The sequence below is a fragment of the Rhinoderma darwinii genome, chromosome 5, assembly GCF_050947455.1.
Source record: "Rhinoderma darwinii isolate aRhiDar2 chromosome 5, aRhiDar2.hap1, whole genome shotgun sequence".
Taxonomy (NCBI): Eukaryota; Metazoa; Chordata; class Amphibia; order Anura; family Rhinodermatidae; genus Rhinoderma; species Rhinoderma darwinii.
Window position 1 is genome coordinate 157,998,794 of NC_134691.1, and position 16,496 is coordinate 158,015,289.

General features: G+C 39.5%; 1 protein-coding gene across 1 annotated transcript in view; it reads left to right on the forward strand.

Moving 5' to 3' along the window:
• The window catches only part of LOC142651680 (enoyl-CoA delta isomerase 2-like), a 60,684-nt gene extending 46,036 nt beyond the window's left edge, over positions 1–14,648 (forward strand). The window contains exons 7-10 of the mRNA XM_075826675.1: positions 5,521–5,641; positions 6,500–6,589; positions 7,449–7,592; positions 14,399–14,648. Coding sequence (XP_075682790.1) covers positions 5,521–5,641; positions 6,500–6,589; positions 7,449–7,592; positions 14,399–14,554 — 511 coding nt within the window. The 3' untranslated portion in view covers positions 14,555–14,648. The remainder of the gene's footprint in view (positions 1–5,520; positions 5,642–6,499; positions 6,590–7,448; positions 7,593–14,398) is intronic.
• Positions 14,649–16,496: the final 1,848 nt, after the last annotated feature.

Consider the following 16,496-nt stretch of genomic DNA (forward strand, 5'->3'; position numbering starts at 1 on the left):
ATATGTGGACGTACACTGCTGCTTGGGCACGCTGCAGGGCGCACCATTTGGCTTTTGGAGCGTGGATTTTGCTCGCTAGTTGTTTTGTTTGGGGTATTGCTGGTATTTCAGTTTATGATGTGGGGGCATATGTAAGCTGTGTGGAGAACATCAGGGGTATAATAAGAGAGTATAATAATGCGGTAAATAAATAATAATCCGCAGACGTGGCCGGTGTTGCACTGATAAATGGCGCCCGATATTATCCGCTTTTGGACACTCTGCACATTTTGCATCGCCATATTCTGAGAGCCAAAACGTCTTTATTTTTTTTCACTGGAGCTGGGTGAGGGCTTATTTGTTGCGGGACAATCTGTAGATCTCATTAGCACCATTTTGGGGTACATGCGATTTTTTGATCACTTTGTATTAAATTTTTTTGGCAAGCAAGGTGACCAAAAACCTGCAATTCTGATGATTTTTATTATTATTTTTTTTACGGCGTTCGCCATGCGCTATGAATGACAATTTTACGTTATTCTGCGGGTCGGTATGATTACGGCGATACCATATATATATATCGTTTTTCTTAAGTTTTGCAGCGTCTGCACGATAAAATCACTTTTGTTTCAAATAATTTATTTTTGGTGTCACCAGATTCTGAGAGCCATAACATTTTTATTTTTCCGTCAAAAAAGCTGCGGGAGGGCTTGTTTTTTGCGGGACGGGCTGCGTTTTTTAATGGTATAATTTTGGGGTACATGCAATTTTTAGATCCCTTTTTTTATTCTGTTTTGCAAGGGGTAGTGACTAACAAAAAGCGATTCTGGAATAGTTTTTTATTTAATTTTTTTACGGTGTTCACCGTACGGGTAAAATAGCGTGATATTTTTATAGTTTGGGTCGTTACGGACGCGGGGATACCACATATGTGTACTTTTATTTATGTTTTTTGGTTTTTCCTATAATAAAAGACTTATTATAGGAAAAAAGGCTGTTATAGTGTTTTTTAACATGAAACTTATTTTTTTTTTACTTTTTTACAACATTTTTATTAACTTGTTTTAACTTTTACTTTTGTCCCACTAGGGAACTTGAAGGCATGAAGCCCTGATCGCTATTCTAATACACTGCACTACCTACATAGTGCAGTGTATTAGAGCTGTCAGCTATTCACTGACAGCAAGCCTATTAGGCTTCGCCTCCCGGCGGGGCCTAATAGGCTTCCGTACTAGGAAGCGATTGTTAGGCTATGGTTGCCATAGCAACCATCAGAACACTCGCGGGTGCCGATGGTTGTTATTAGCAACTATAGGGTACGATCTAATCACTTAGATGCAGCGATAGCTGCATCTAAGGGGTTAATCGGCCGGATCGGAGCCTTGCTCCGGTCCTGGCCGTTAGGGCACGATGTCAGCTGTGACAAACAGCTGACACCCGCGCCCGTGGCAACCATCGTGGTTGCCGACAGGGCTACAAGCCACTTCGATGCATCGATCACGTTTATCGATGCATCGAAGGGGTTAATCGGCCGGATCGGAGCCTAGCTCCGGTCCTGGCCGTTGCAGAGGGGCGTCGGGCAGCTGATTCCCGGCGGTGATAACGCTGGCTCAGCTTCTGAGCCAGCGTCATCACATACACACGTCATAGAGCTGTGATTGGTCAGTCTGCTTTGACTGACCAATCACAGCGATCGCCGGCAGGAGACCGCTGTGAATGGTCCCCTGCCGTCTTACTGTGCCGATCAACTGTCATAAACAGTTGACGGCACAGTTCTGTCACCTTGTCCTTTGACAGGGTGACAGTTTTTAGCCAGGACGCACCGGTACGTCCCTGTGCCTTAAAGCACTTCAATGCAGGACGTACCGGTACGTCCTGGTGCGCTAAGGGGTTAATATATTAGTGCACTCTGTCTAGCTTTTTCTTGATAATAAATGGTTTTAGTAACATTACTCCCTATTGTTTACCTGGAGAGGTTTGTTTTGCTCAGTAAGTTCATTCCTCTTCTCTTCCTGTGTTTCTCCTCCCTGCATGCACTGCTCTAGTCCCAGCATGCAATGTGCATGCAGCAGTGCACTTGCTCCGCCTACTACACCCAGCTCTACTAACTTCTGCAATCTCAGTCTTCATTTTGGTGCTCTCATTCTATTACTGCTAGTACAAGCTGAAATCACTGGATATCTGCGTTTTTAAACAACACTGACCCTATATGATGATACGTAAAGTTTGGTCTTTATAATTATAAGTTTTCTAAATGTATATTAACTGTTTATACAGTCTTAGTTTTAAATACTGTATTTTTTATATATATATATATATATATATATATATATATATATAAAATAAAAAAAATTGAATTCTAACATGTGAATTGGGATAAAAGGAGCAATACCTGTGGATCGCCGCTGCATCCTGTGTCGGAGATTCACAGTGAGCAAGAAAAAACTAAAGGGAAGCAGCGCTCCTAACTAGCCATCGATGAAAAATAATTCCCCTTCATGTAACTCTGCTACCTGTCAACTGAAAAGTCATCCACCACAGGGAAAAATGTTAGTCCATCATGTCTGATTCCCAGGTGTTTCTTTGCGGTACTCCTCTGTGTGGAAACATTTTTCACTCTGGCAGCTGATTTTTCCATTGACAGGTAGCAGAGTTACACAACAGGAAAACAAATTCCCCATCATGTAACTCTGCTACCTGTGAACTGAAAAGTCATCGGCTGTTTGAAGGGGGTGCACCGCTCGTATAAGCGCTGCTTCCCCTTACTTCATCACACTGTGAATCGCTAACTAGTTCGTATAGAAGCGAAGTATTGCCTAATTATTTTTTTTGGGCTTCCAGTTCAGTTCTGAAGTGGCTTTGAGGGGCCTATATATTAGACACCCCTATGAAACACGACATTTTAGAAACTAGACCCCTCAAAGTATTCACAACAGCATTTAGAAAGTTTATGCACAAAATGTTTTACCAGAGAAACGCAACTCAATACTTATTGTCCAGATTCTGCAGTAGAAATATCCCACATGTGGCCCTCGGGCGGTAATGGACTGAAGCACCGGCCTCAGAAGCAAAGGAGCACCTAGTGGATTTTGAGGCCGCCTTTTTATTAGGCACCATGTCCGGTTTGAATAGGTCTTGTGGTACCAAAATAGTGGAAACCCCCAAAAGGTGATCCCATTTTGGAAACTAGACCACTTGAGGAATACATTGTAGTTTTCTTGGGGTGCATGCAGCTTTTTGATCAGTTTTTATTCTATTTTTAAGTGGCGCGGTGACTAAAAAACAGCAATTCTATTGTTTTTTAATTCTATTTTTGTTACAGCGTTCACCGTGCGCTATAAATGACATATTCACTTTATTCTATGGGGCGATACGATTAGGGCTCATTTACACGAGCGTATTATACGTTTTTGCAACGCGCGTCGCAGGGACCTATGTTACTCTATGGGGCCGTGCAGACAGGTACGTGATTTTCACGCAGCGTATGTCCGCTGCGTGAAACGCACGACGTCCTATATTTGTGCGCTGTTCGCGCATCACGCACCCATTGAAGTCAATGGGTGTGTGAAAACCACGCATGTCGCACGGAAGCAATTCCGTGGGACGCGCGTGATTCACGCAACAGCACTGTAAAGGATGAATGAAAACGGAAAAGCACCACGTTCTTTTCTGTTTACAAACATCCAAACGGAGTGTCATAATGATGGCGGCTGCGCGAAAAGCACGCAGCCGCGCATCATAAAGGGCTGACACACGGAGCTGTTAAGTGCTTTTTGCGCACGCAAAACGCCGCGCTTTTTGCTTGCACAAAACGCACACGCTCGTGTAAACTCGGCCTTACGGTGACACCAGATGTTTATAGTTTTTTTATGTCTTATGGCGTTTGCACAATAAAATACGTTTTGTAAAAAATCATTCACTTTTTGTTACCTTATTCTAAGAGCCAGAACTTTATAATTTTTCCATCAATAAAGCCGTGCGAGGACTTATTTTTTGCGTAACGAACTGTAGTTTCGATCAGGACCATTTTTCGGTAAATGCAACTTTTTGATCTATTTTTAATACATTTTTTGGGAGGTGAAGTGACCAAACAATTGTGATTTTGGTACGGTATATTATTATTTTCTTTTACGGCGTTCACCGCGCGGGATAAATAACGAAATAATTTTGTAGTTCAGGCCGTTACGGACGCGGTGATACCAATTATGTATCGTTTATTTATATATTTTTATTAATAAAAAATGACTGATAAGGGAAAAAAAGGGGGATTTTTTTAACTTTTAATTTCTTATTTTTACACATCTTTTTTAACTTTTTTTTTTACTTTATTACTTTGTCCCACTAGGGGACTTGAGGGCAGGAGGCCCTGATCGCTATTCTAATACACTGCACTACATCCGTAGTGCAGTGTATTAGAACTGTCAGCTATTCACTGACAGCAAGCATAGTGGGTCCTGACTTTGTCAGGACCCACTAGGCTTCCGTCGATGGCATAGCCGGACGCCTTTGTTTGGTGTCCGGTTGCCATAGTAACCATCGCCGGCCGCTATCGTGTAGCAGGCCGGCGATGGTAACTTAACCCCTAAAAACCCGCGATCTCTATAGAACGCGGCTTTTAAGGGGTTAGACAGCGGGGACACAGCGATCGGTCCCCGCTGTAGGAGCTGCGGCAGCTGCTGTACGAGACAGCAGCTGTCACAGCTCCTGCACCTGTCGGGAAGACGGCCGAAACGGCCGTTATTCCTGCAACTTCGTATACACACCGCTACACACCTTCAACCTTGCGCATGCGCAGTGTAATATACACGGCCGCTGAAGACGCAGCCACATAATTTCACAGAGCATGCGCGGTGGAGTGTGTTCACCACGCATGCTCTAATTCAATAAAGAAGCACGTGGTACGGTTACGTCATTTTTGACGTAACCGTACAGTGTGAAAGCCGGAAACCGGAAGCAAGGCAGAAGACCAAATGGACGGGTCTGCACAGGAAGTGCAGATTTTGCATTGCTAAGGGGACGGCGACGGAGGAGGATATACGACGCTACAGCCATCTGATGAAACGTAAGTACATTGGAAAGTTATATCTTTTTCATTGTTTTATTTAAATAAATGTAATTTTTTAGTTCCGGAATACCCCTTTAAATATGTTATAGTCCAGGTATAAAATGTAGTGCATGAAGTAATGTTTGCAGCATGTGATTTACAATATACATAAAATGGCACCAGCTGATAATTTATATATATTTCGTTATACAGACGAAGGTTTCTCAACAATTCCTAGATTATATTGTAAGATGTAAAAGATTACTTAGTTGGTGAACTAGCCAGAAGAAAGGAGTTGGAAGGAGTTGAATAAGTATGAATGTAAAATATTTTGAGGGAAAAAAAAATCCCTAAAAGATTTTGACAGAAATATAATTAAAAAAAATAATTAAGTGACATGAGAGCTCAGACTGTATAATGTTATTTTGTTCTGAAACTATTGTGTAATCTGTTAATACTTTTTTTTTTTTCTTGCTTATTCCATTTATCATTTGTAGGGCATTTGTCAGAAAATTTATTGATTTTCCTAAGCCTCTTATTGCTGTTATAAATGGGCCTGCAGTTGGTATCTCAGTGACTATATTAGGATTGTTTGACTTAGTCTACGCCACTGACAGGGTAAGTTTCATATGTTTTATGATGGTCATGATAGGGCAAACACATCAGAAAACGTACATTTAAAATATTTTCTGTGGATTTTTTTTATTGGTAAATTTTTTTAACACATTTTGCTTTGCTTTGTGCATCTCTAGAATAATTAGAAAATAACTTAGGAAATGCAACTCTGTGATGTGCTATCAAGTAAATGAGATTTAGGTAAATTAGTTTAGGGCTACATTGTTTTAATCCTTAATCCATATCGAGGCTTACTATTGTGTAGTTTCCTCTTGTAGAATTGTTTGTAATGCTCATGTAATGTGTAAATATTTTCAAAAATGTCCACATTTTGATGTATCTTCACGTCACTCTGATCATGCTGGCACAGCTTTTATGCCCACTCAATCACTTGTGGGAATGTGGATTTCATTGACCGCAGCGCTAAGGCAGACACCTACTATCGTTAAATACCTAAAAAAATATATGTTTAAAAACATAAAGTGTCAACATCTCGTAGGGTCAGTTCACACGGCGTATTTTGGTTGGCGGGTCCTGCCACAAAATCCACTGTGAAATTATTCCTGCCGTCGGCAGAGAGGTTCAGGCAGCATCCTCCCAAAGATTGGGCAGGAGGCTTCTTTTTGCCGCTAGCTGAAAAAATCATCTAGCGGGAAAAAGAAGCGTTCGACTCCCATTGAAATTGATGGGAGGTTGAATATTGCAGCTGGTTCAAATTATTTATGTTATACAAGAACTATTATTAGTGCATAGAATATGTTTCGTTTTTTCCCAATTCTATTGTTACTAATTTATTTTGTATTATGCTTTCTCTATTTCCATGCTAAAAATATTGCTCACTTTTTTTTTTTCTTTTGGCAGGCCACTTTTCACACTCCCTTTAGCCAGCTAGGACAAAGCCCAGAGGGTTGTTCATCATATACATTTCCACGTATTATGGGTCTAAGTAAGGTGAGTAATGGTGATAATGAGTAGAGGAATTCTGCAATTAAAAATCTTTAGTAGAAATAGGACAGACATTTGATAGTAAATGTACATTGAGTATGGTAAATGTCCTTTGAGGTTTTCAATTGAAATCTTGATTTTCGATGCATATTAATTACAGTCAGATGGCAACATGATTTTTTTCTACCAGGTTATCAGTTTATTTTTTATTTATAAAATGATGCGAAGAATAAAAATGCTTTAACCAAAGAAATGTATGTCCCCTGAAAGTCTTTATGATCTCAGTTCCCACATGCTGGAGATTAACATAGTAAAAAACAAGATTCTACTGAAGATAATCCTACGTTGAGCCTCAAATTAAAAATTCCCAGCAGGCAAATGCAATATAAAGCTTATGCATCATTTTGAGGTAGGCCTATCCCTTCAGGCACTATATACATATCAGAAACTTTCTTTCTTGCCAAGGTTTACAGTACTTCAAAGAATGAACAGATGCTAGATAAATGATACCTCTTATATATTACACAAATAGTAAGTCTGTGCAGATTATTAAACTTCTATACAGTCACTTAAGCTTTTACTTGATGTGCAAATCCTCAAATCTGAAAATGATCCAGATGGTTGAAATCATTTATATTTTGGCTCAAACTAGAGGCATGTAAAATGAAATCATGATGGTAAATAAACAGGTTTATTGCATTCTACAAGTGTTAAAAGATTGGATATACCCCTTTCTTAATGGTTCAACATTACTGACTTGTCCATGATGTTAAACTTCAGAGCCTCTAAAAGAAGAGTGGGGATTTACAAATGAAATATGAGAATGTCATATTTCTAATATTGGTGTCCTATGTGTTTTTAACAGGCTGTAGAAGTACTTCTTTTTAATAAGTTGCTGACAGCACATGAAGCTTGCAAGCTTGGACTGGTCACTGAAGTTTTTACAGATGGCACTTTCCAGAAGGAGGTGTGGGAGAGACTCAGGGCTTTTGGTGAGCTACCCAAAAATGTAAGTGAGAGGACATTAGCTAATAATCAAAGGATAAGTAAATGTAACACAAGTAGCGTTTTCTGTGCGGTCTCGTTGCATCCAACCTGTAGGAAAAAAAACATTATTGTGTTATATCTTAATAAGTTCAATTAGAACATTGCTTTGCTATGCAATGAAACACATGTGTATAATCGAATGTTATGCAAAGGACATCTCAAACAAAGAACATTCTGTGTATCCTGATCAACAAATTTAGCTTTGTCCTTTTTAATTGGCTGGCAGCTTCCGTGCTGCGATCTGCATCCACCAATGTGCATTAACCCCTTCCCGCACGTCCAGGTGAGCAGTAACTTCGCGCACCTGGGCGTGCAGTTACGTCCGCGCTTTAACAGTTAACCGCCGTGCGGCGCTACACTGCAGAGGCGGTTAACTGCGTAGGGTGTTTGCCCTGCTCTCCGTGTTGCCGATGAGCGCCCCATCGCCGCTGATTTCGGCAATTGACCCCTCAAATGCGGCGGTCGTTTGCGATTGCCACATTTGAGAGGTTTAAGAGCAGATCGGCAGCCCCCACATGCATTTGCGGAGGCTGGCGATCCTTGTCACAGAAACCGGAGGCCAGACAATGGCCTCCGTGCTGCCATGTACGGAAGCCTTTGAGGACCAGCCGGAAGCTGGTCCTCCTAGGCTTCCTGTCAGAGTGACTGTAACGTCACAATGACAGTTGGAATGCATTACACTACGTAGGTAATGTAATGTATTCCAGCAGTGATCAGAGCTGCAAGACTAAATGTCCCCTAGTTGGACAAGTAAAAAAAAGATAATAAAAATGTTTTAAAAAAGTGTAAAAATAAAAGTTATATGTTACATAAACAAAAAATGCTTTTTTCCTATAATAAGTCTTTTATTATAGGAAAAAAATGAACACGTTAAAAATAGTACACATATTTTGTATCACCGCGTTTGTAACGACCCAAACTATGTTATTTTTCCCGCACGGTGAACACCGCAAAAAAAATAAGCAAAAAAGCAACGCTAGAATCACTATTTTTTGGTCACCACCCCTCCCAAAATATAGAATAAAAAGTGATCAAAAAATCGCATGTACGCCAAAATAGTACCAATAAAAACGACAACACGTCCCGTAAAAAAACAACCCTTACACAGCTTTTTTGACTGAAAAATAAAAAGGTTATGGCTCTCAGAATGATACAAAAAATAATTTATTTTATAAATAAGTGATTTTATTGTGAAAACGCTGCAAAACATAAAAAACAGATATACTTATGGTATCGCCGTAATCGTACCGACCCGCAGACTAAAGTAGAGTGTCATTTATAGCCCAGGTTGAACGCTATAAAAGAAAGAATAAAAAACATTGTCAGTTGATGGTTTTGGGTCACCTTGCTTGCCAAAAAATTGAATAAAAAGTGATCAAAAAAAATCGCATGTACCCCAAAATGGTACCAATGGAAACTACAGATTGTCCCGCAACAAATAAGCCCTCACACAGCAACGTTGGAAAAAAAATAAAGACGTTCTGGCTCTCAGAATATGGCAATGCAAAATGTGCAGTGTTCCAAAAGCTGATAAGATTGGGCACCATTTATCAGTGCGACACTGGCCACATATCTGCGGATTATTATTTATTTATCCCATTATTATACCCTCTTATTATGCCCTGATGTACTTTGCACAGATTACATATGCCCCCCCACATTATAACAAAACGCGAAACAGAACTACTACCAATCTAAATCTGTGCTCCAAAAGCCAAATGCCGCTCCCTCCCTTCTGAGCCCCATAGCGTGCCCAAACAGCAGTTTACATCCACCGATAGGGCATCGCCATACCCGGGAGAACCCGGTTAATATTTTATGAGGTATTTGTCTTCAGTGGCACAAACTAGGCATAACATATTTTTCACTAAAATGGCATATCCGTGGAAAATTTTAATTTTCACTCTGCACCATCCGCTGCGCATGAACTCCTTCGCGCACCACGACTTAATAGCACGTCATGGTGCGGGGGATGATGTATGGAGCGGGCTCGCGCGCTGAGCCCGTGCCATACGCTGCGTGTGTCAGCTGTGTATTACGGCTGACACACGGGGCTAAAGGACAGGAACAGCGATCGCGCTGTTACAGGAGCCTGTAAAAATGACAATATACTGCAATACATTAGAATTGCAGTGTATTGTAACAGCTATCTACTGATTGCTGGTTCAAGTCCTCTAGGAGGACTAATAAAATGTGTAAAAACAAAAGTAAATAGTTATTATTAGTGAAAAAAATAAAATATTTAATGTCAAAACAAAAAACTTTTCCCATTTTTTCTCGAAAGTAATGTAAAAAAAAAATACACAAAATTGGTATCGGTGTTTGTCCAAACTATTACAATATACCATTATTTAACTCGCACGGTGAACGCCATTAAAAATAAAGAGTTTAAAACTGCAAAATCACAGTTTTTTGGTCACCTTGGCTCTACCAAAAAATGTAATAAAAAGTGCTCAAAAAGTTGTATGTACCAGAAAATGGTACCAATAAAAACTACAGCTCGTCCGGCAAAAAAATAAGCGCTCACACCACTCTATTGACGGAAAAATAAAAAAGTTATGGATCTTGGAAAGCGGGGAGGGAAAAAAACGAAAAGGAAAAAACAAAAAATGGAAAGGGTTAATTCTAATGAAAAAACACTTATGACCACATGTAGGGTATTGCTGTACTCAGGAGAAATTGCTTTGCAAATGTTGGGGTGCTTTTTCCTCCTTTATCCTTTGTGAAATTGAAAAAATTCAACATTTTAGTGGAAATAATGTTGATATTCATTTTCACGGCCTAATTCTAATAAATTCTGCAAAAGACCTGTGGGGTCTAAATGCTCACTATACCCCTAAATAGATTCCTTAAGTGGTGTAGTTTCCCAAATGGGTTCACTTTTGGGGCGTTTCCACTGTTTTGGCCTCTCAGGGGATTTGCAAATTCGACATGGCACCCGAAAACCATTTCAGCTAAATTTGAGCTCCAGATGCCAAATAGCGCTCCTTCCCTTCTGAGCCCTGCCGTGTGTCCAAACAGCAGTTTATTACCACATATGGTGTATTTCCGTAATCGAGAGAAATTGTTTTACAAATGTTGGGGTGCTTTTTCTCCTTTATTCCTTGTAAAAATGAAATATTTCTACGTTTTTTCCCCCCAAAAAAGTAGATTTTCAGATTTATAGACTAATTCCAATGAATTAAAGCAAAATCAGAAATCCAAAATCCAAATGGTGCTCCTTCTCTTCTGAGCCCTGCCGTGTGTCCAAACAGCAGTTTATTACCACATATGGCGTATTTCTGTAATCGGGAGAAATTGTTTTACAAATGTTGGGGTGCTTTTTCTCCTTTATTCCATGTAAAAATGAAATATTTCTAAGTTTTTTCCCCAAAATAAAGTAGATTTTCACATTTATAGACTAATTCCAATGAATTAAAGCAAAATCAGAAATCCAAAATCCAAATGGTGCTCCTTCTATTCTGAGCCCTGTTGTGGGTCCAAACAGCAGTTTAATACCACATATGGGGTATTGCTATAATCGGGAGAAATGGGTTAAAAATGCTAACTATACCCCTAGATAAATTCATTGAGGGGTGTAGTTTCCAAAATGGGTCACTTTTGGGGGGGTCTTTACTGTTTTGGCACCATAAGACCTCTTCAAACCTGACATGGTGCCTAAAATATATATATAAAAAAAAAAAAAGGAGGCCCCAAAATCCACGGTGCTCCTTGCTTCTGAGGCCTGTGTTTCAGTCCATTAGCACACTAGGGCCACATGTGGGATATTTCTAAAAACTGCAGAATCTCGGCAATAAATATTGAGCTGTGGGTAAAACCTTCTGTGGTACAGAAAAAAATGTATTACAAATGAATTTTGACAAAAATAAAATGTGTAAATTTCACCTCTACTTTGCCTTAATTCCTGTGAAACGCCTAAAGGGTTAAAACCCTTTCTGAATGCGGTTTTGAATACTTTTAGGGGTGCCGTTTTCAAAATAGTGTGATATATGGGGACTTTCGAATATATAAGGCCCTCAAAGCCACTTCAGAACTGAACTGGTCCCTGAAAAAATAGCCTTTTGAAATTTTCATGAAAATATGAGAAATTGCTGCTAAAGTTCTAAGCCTTGTAATGTCCTAGAAAACTAAAAAAAGATTGTTCAAAAAAACAATGCAAATAAAAAGTAGGCCACGGAAACCACGGCAAAAAAACGTCCGAAATTGCCTCCTATTGATTTTTTTTTTTTAAATGCTCACGGGAAAAAGAAGCGACATGCCCTATCTTTAGGCGTTTTCCGCCTCAAAAACCCCATTGAAATCAATGGGAGACAGGAAAAACTTTTTTTTACGAGCTTTTCGACGCGTTTTTCACCCAAAAAACGCTCGTGGTTATTCCCTCTGTCTGTTAACCCGTTAGTGACCGGCCCATCGTGTTTCTACGTCGGTCACTAACGGGCCTTATTCCAATGCCATAGACTTTTTACGTCGCGGCATCGGAATAAGTAAACAGAGCAGGGAGCTGTCAAATCTCCCTGCTCTCAGCTGCCAGAGGCAGCTGAGGGCAGGGAGCGTCCCTGCTCTGCCGGGTGAGATCGATATTAGTATCGATCTCACCCGTTTAACCCCTCAGATGCGGTGCACAATAGTGTGCACCGCATCTGAGTGGTTTTGGAGAGAGGGAGGGAGCTCCCTCTCTTCCCCACCGACACCCGGCGATACGATCGCCGAGTGTCTGTGTCTCCAATGGCAGCCGGGGGTCTAATAAAGGCCCCCAGGTCTGCCTGGAGTGAATGCCTGCTAGATCATGCCGCAGGCATGACCTAGCAGATGCCTGTCCGTGTTAAACGGACAGGCAGTAATACACTGCAATACAAAAGTATTGCAGTGTATTATAAATGCGATCGCAGAATCGCATATTAAAGTCCCCTAGTGGGACTAGTAAAAAAGTGAAAAAAAAGTTTAATAAAGTTAATTTAAAAAAAACTGAAAAACCCAGCTTTTCCCCATACAAAATGCTTTACTATTAAAAAAAACTAAATAAAGTTAAAAAGTTACACATATTTGGTATCGCCGCGTCCGTAACGACCCCGACTATAAATCTATAACATTATTTAACCCGCACAGTGAACGCCGTAAATTTTTTTATAAAAAAACTATGGAAAAATTGCTGTTTTCTGTGAATACTGACTTTAAAAAAATGTGATCAAAAGTGATCAAAAAGTCGCATCTACTCCAAAATGGTACCAATAAAAACTACAAGTATTCCCGCAAAAAAAAAGCCCTCATACAACCGCATCGGCGAAAAAATAAAAATGTTACGGCTCTTCAAATATGGAGACACAAAAACAAATAATTTTGAACAAAAAGCGTTTTTACTGTGTAAAAGTAGTAAAACATACAAAATCTATACAAATTTGGTATCGTTGCAATCGTAACAACCCGCTGAATAAAGTTATTGTGTTATTTATATCACACGGTAAACGGCGTAGATTTAAGACGCGAAAAAGAGTGGCGAAATTTCAGGGTTTTTTCTATTTCCCCCCAAATAAAAGTTAATAAAAGTTAATCAATAAATAATATGTCCCCCAAAATGGTGCTATTAAAAAATACAACTTGTCCCGCAAAAAACAAGACCTTATACAGCTATGTCGACGCAAAAATAAAAAGGTTATAGCTCTTGGAATGCGACGATGGAAAAACTTAAAAAATGGCTTGGTCATTAAGGTTTAAAATAGGCTGGTCATTAAGGGGTTAAAGAAATAGCCAACAATAACACCTCAAAAAACCGGCGCTGATTTTTTCCAGGCAGAATTTTCTGCATGAAAAAAGCTGTGTGAGCTTACCCTAAGGGTATGTTCACACGAGGTCATTACGTCCGTAATTGACGGACGTATTTCGGCCGCAAGTACCGGACCGAACACAGTGCAGGGAACCGGGCTCCTAGCATCATAGTTATGTACGACGCTAGGAGTCCCTGCCTTGCTGCCCAACAACTGTCTCGTACTGAAAACATGATTACAGTACGAGACCGTTGTCGGGCAGCGTGGCAGGGACTCCTAGCATCGTACATAACTATGATGCTAGGAGCCCGGCTCCCTGCACTGTGTTCGGTCCGGTACTTGCGGCCGAAATACGTCCGTCTATTACGGACGTAATGACCTCGTGTGAACATATACCCTAAGAAGGCAGCCTTTCAGAACACACAAAAACAGCATAAATATGCCAAGGGGGTAATCCTGTGATATAGCACAAATTTTCACTTGATTCTTTACTAAATATCAAATTATTACATTCACACTGTAGAGTTATTTAATTCTACATTCGATCCGGAATGTGTGACCGTTTACCTGCTAATCTTTTCACTGGTAGTTTAGTTGTTTGTAGTCTATACTCATTCTGCGCATCACATAATCGAGAAAGCCTTTACATGCACTGATGAGATTGTGGTAGGGTTTTGCTTATACTTGGTAGCCAATCTGACCAAGCAGAGCTGCGGATTAAAGGATGGAGGCGGGGCTAGACCGCAGCCTGATGAAAGAGAAGGCGAATTTCAAACTACCCTATTATCCCATTAGGCAATGCAGATCAGCTGCTGTCAATGATCATTGCTCTGGTCTGGGCGGACAATAGAAAAAAAAATAGCAAGTAATCATTATGCATGCGGTAGGTAATGACTATAATTTTAGATGTATGTGCTTTTAAAAAAAAATAGCTTATTATACCGGTTATAAATAATATATCTCTATATAATCCTAATTTACTGTTACGTCTGACATTTTCCTCTAGTCCTTGGCTTTCTCCAAGCAGCTGATTCGCGAGACTGAAAAGGAAAAGCTACATGCCGTGAATGTTCAAGAGTGTGAACGCCTCAGGGAACGCTGGTTATCAGAGGAGTGCATGAATGCAATCATTCGTTTCTTCCAAAAGAAAGCAAAGTTGTGATTTATGCATCATTCTGTAGACTCTAATATGTATAATTTTCATAACATTATAAAAAAAATAAAACTAATAAAATACGAATTTTCACTTTATTAAACATGTTTTTTTGGTTTCATTTTTGTCCAAAAATCAGGTAGAAAAGAAGCATATCTTCTAGCTAATTTTGATTATAATTGCAAGAAAGACAAAGACACGTGGTGTACAAACCGTAACAGACACAGGTAGATGAAGGCGGGGCAGGAGAAGGAATAATATATGACCAGAAGAAGACCACCTAAACTTTGCGAGGTGTCCAGATTGCTAGTTAGCACCAAACCATTCTATTAATAATAAACACAAGAAAATGTTGGTCCGCTCACCACTGATGCAAAGTAGAAACACCACATCCTTGTATTGATCGGTGCTCGGACAAGAGATCTATGTCGGAGTTAGGCAAGGATCCAAGAAATATAGAGATGGGTCTGGCACACGAGGAAATGTAAAAATACAATGCTGCTTTATTGGTATCAAATAAATAAAATCCCGGGCAGAGAGCGCTTACCCGTTTCGAACCTCTCGGTTCTTAGTCATTTCTACTCTCCTATTGTGGGAGGTCCAATTTATAGATCCAGAGTTGAAAAGGTGTGTGGCCATGGAAGAAAGATTAACCTCTACGTGGCCATTACACGGGTAATGCATAGTTAATTTCTTTAGTCATTTATAATCTACATTTATGTTTCTACATTAGTAATTGGAAAACTAGGAACTTTTAAATGTAATTGATACAATTTATCCACGAATATGGTGCTTTTTACGATTAGATTTCATGATAAATCTTTCTGAAGTTTTTAATTTACTACAAAGTTGTTCCTTAGTTTGTAGTGGTAGTCAGGCACGGATCGAGGGTAATTTTTTTTACCTCGGGTGGATTATTCCATGTTTTTAATTTTATGATGGCGTACACTATATTACCCAACATCCGAGAAGATAGTCCCACACAGATCATAGGGAAAATACAAAAAGCTATGTAGCTGTGACATAAACGAAAATGGCAAAGATGTATAGGACAATAGGTATAACCAAGGGCTGTTATCGGAAACTTTAACCCCTTCAGGACCCAGCCGCTTTTGGACCAAATGACACAGCCTCATTTTTTAAATCTGACGTGTGTTACTATATGTGGTAATAACTTGGGAATGCTTTTACCTATCCAAGCGATTCTGACATTGTTTTCTCGTGACATATTGTACTTTAAGTTAGTGAAAAAATTTGGTCGATATATTCAATATTTTTGTGTAAAAAACACCAAAATTTAGAGAAAATTTGCAAAAAATTAGCATTTTCTAAATTCAAATGTATCTGCTTGTAAGACAGATGGTTATACCACACAAAATAGTTACTAGCTAACATTTCCCATATGTCTACTTTAGATTGGCATCATTTTTTGAACATACTTTTATTTTTCTAGGACGTTACAAGGCTTATAAGTTTAGCAGCAATTTCTCAAATTTTCAAGAAAATTTCAAAAGCCTATTTTTTTAGGGATTAGTTCAGTTCTGAAGTGACTTTGAGGGCCTTATATATTAGGAACCCCACAAATCACCCCATTTTAAAAACTGCACCCCTTAAAGTATTCAAAACAGCATTTAGAAAGTTTCTTAACCCTTTATGCGTTTCACAGGAATTAAAACAAAGTGGAGGGACATTTGCAAATTTCATTTTTTTTTTTGCAGAAATTCCATTTTAATCAATTTTTCCTGTAATACTGAAGGTTTTTACCAGAGAAACACAACTGAATATTTATTGCCCTGATTCTGAAGTTTTTAGTAATATCCCACATGTGGCCCTAGTGTGCTACGGGCCTGAAACAAAAGCCCCAGAACAAAGGAGCACCTAGAGGATTTTTGGGCCTTCCTTTTCTTAAATTATATTTCAGGCACCATGTCAGGTTAGAAGAGGTCTTGTG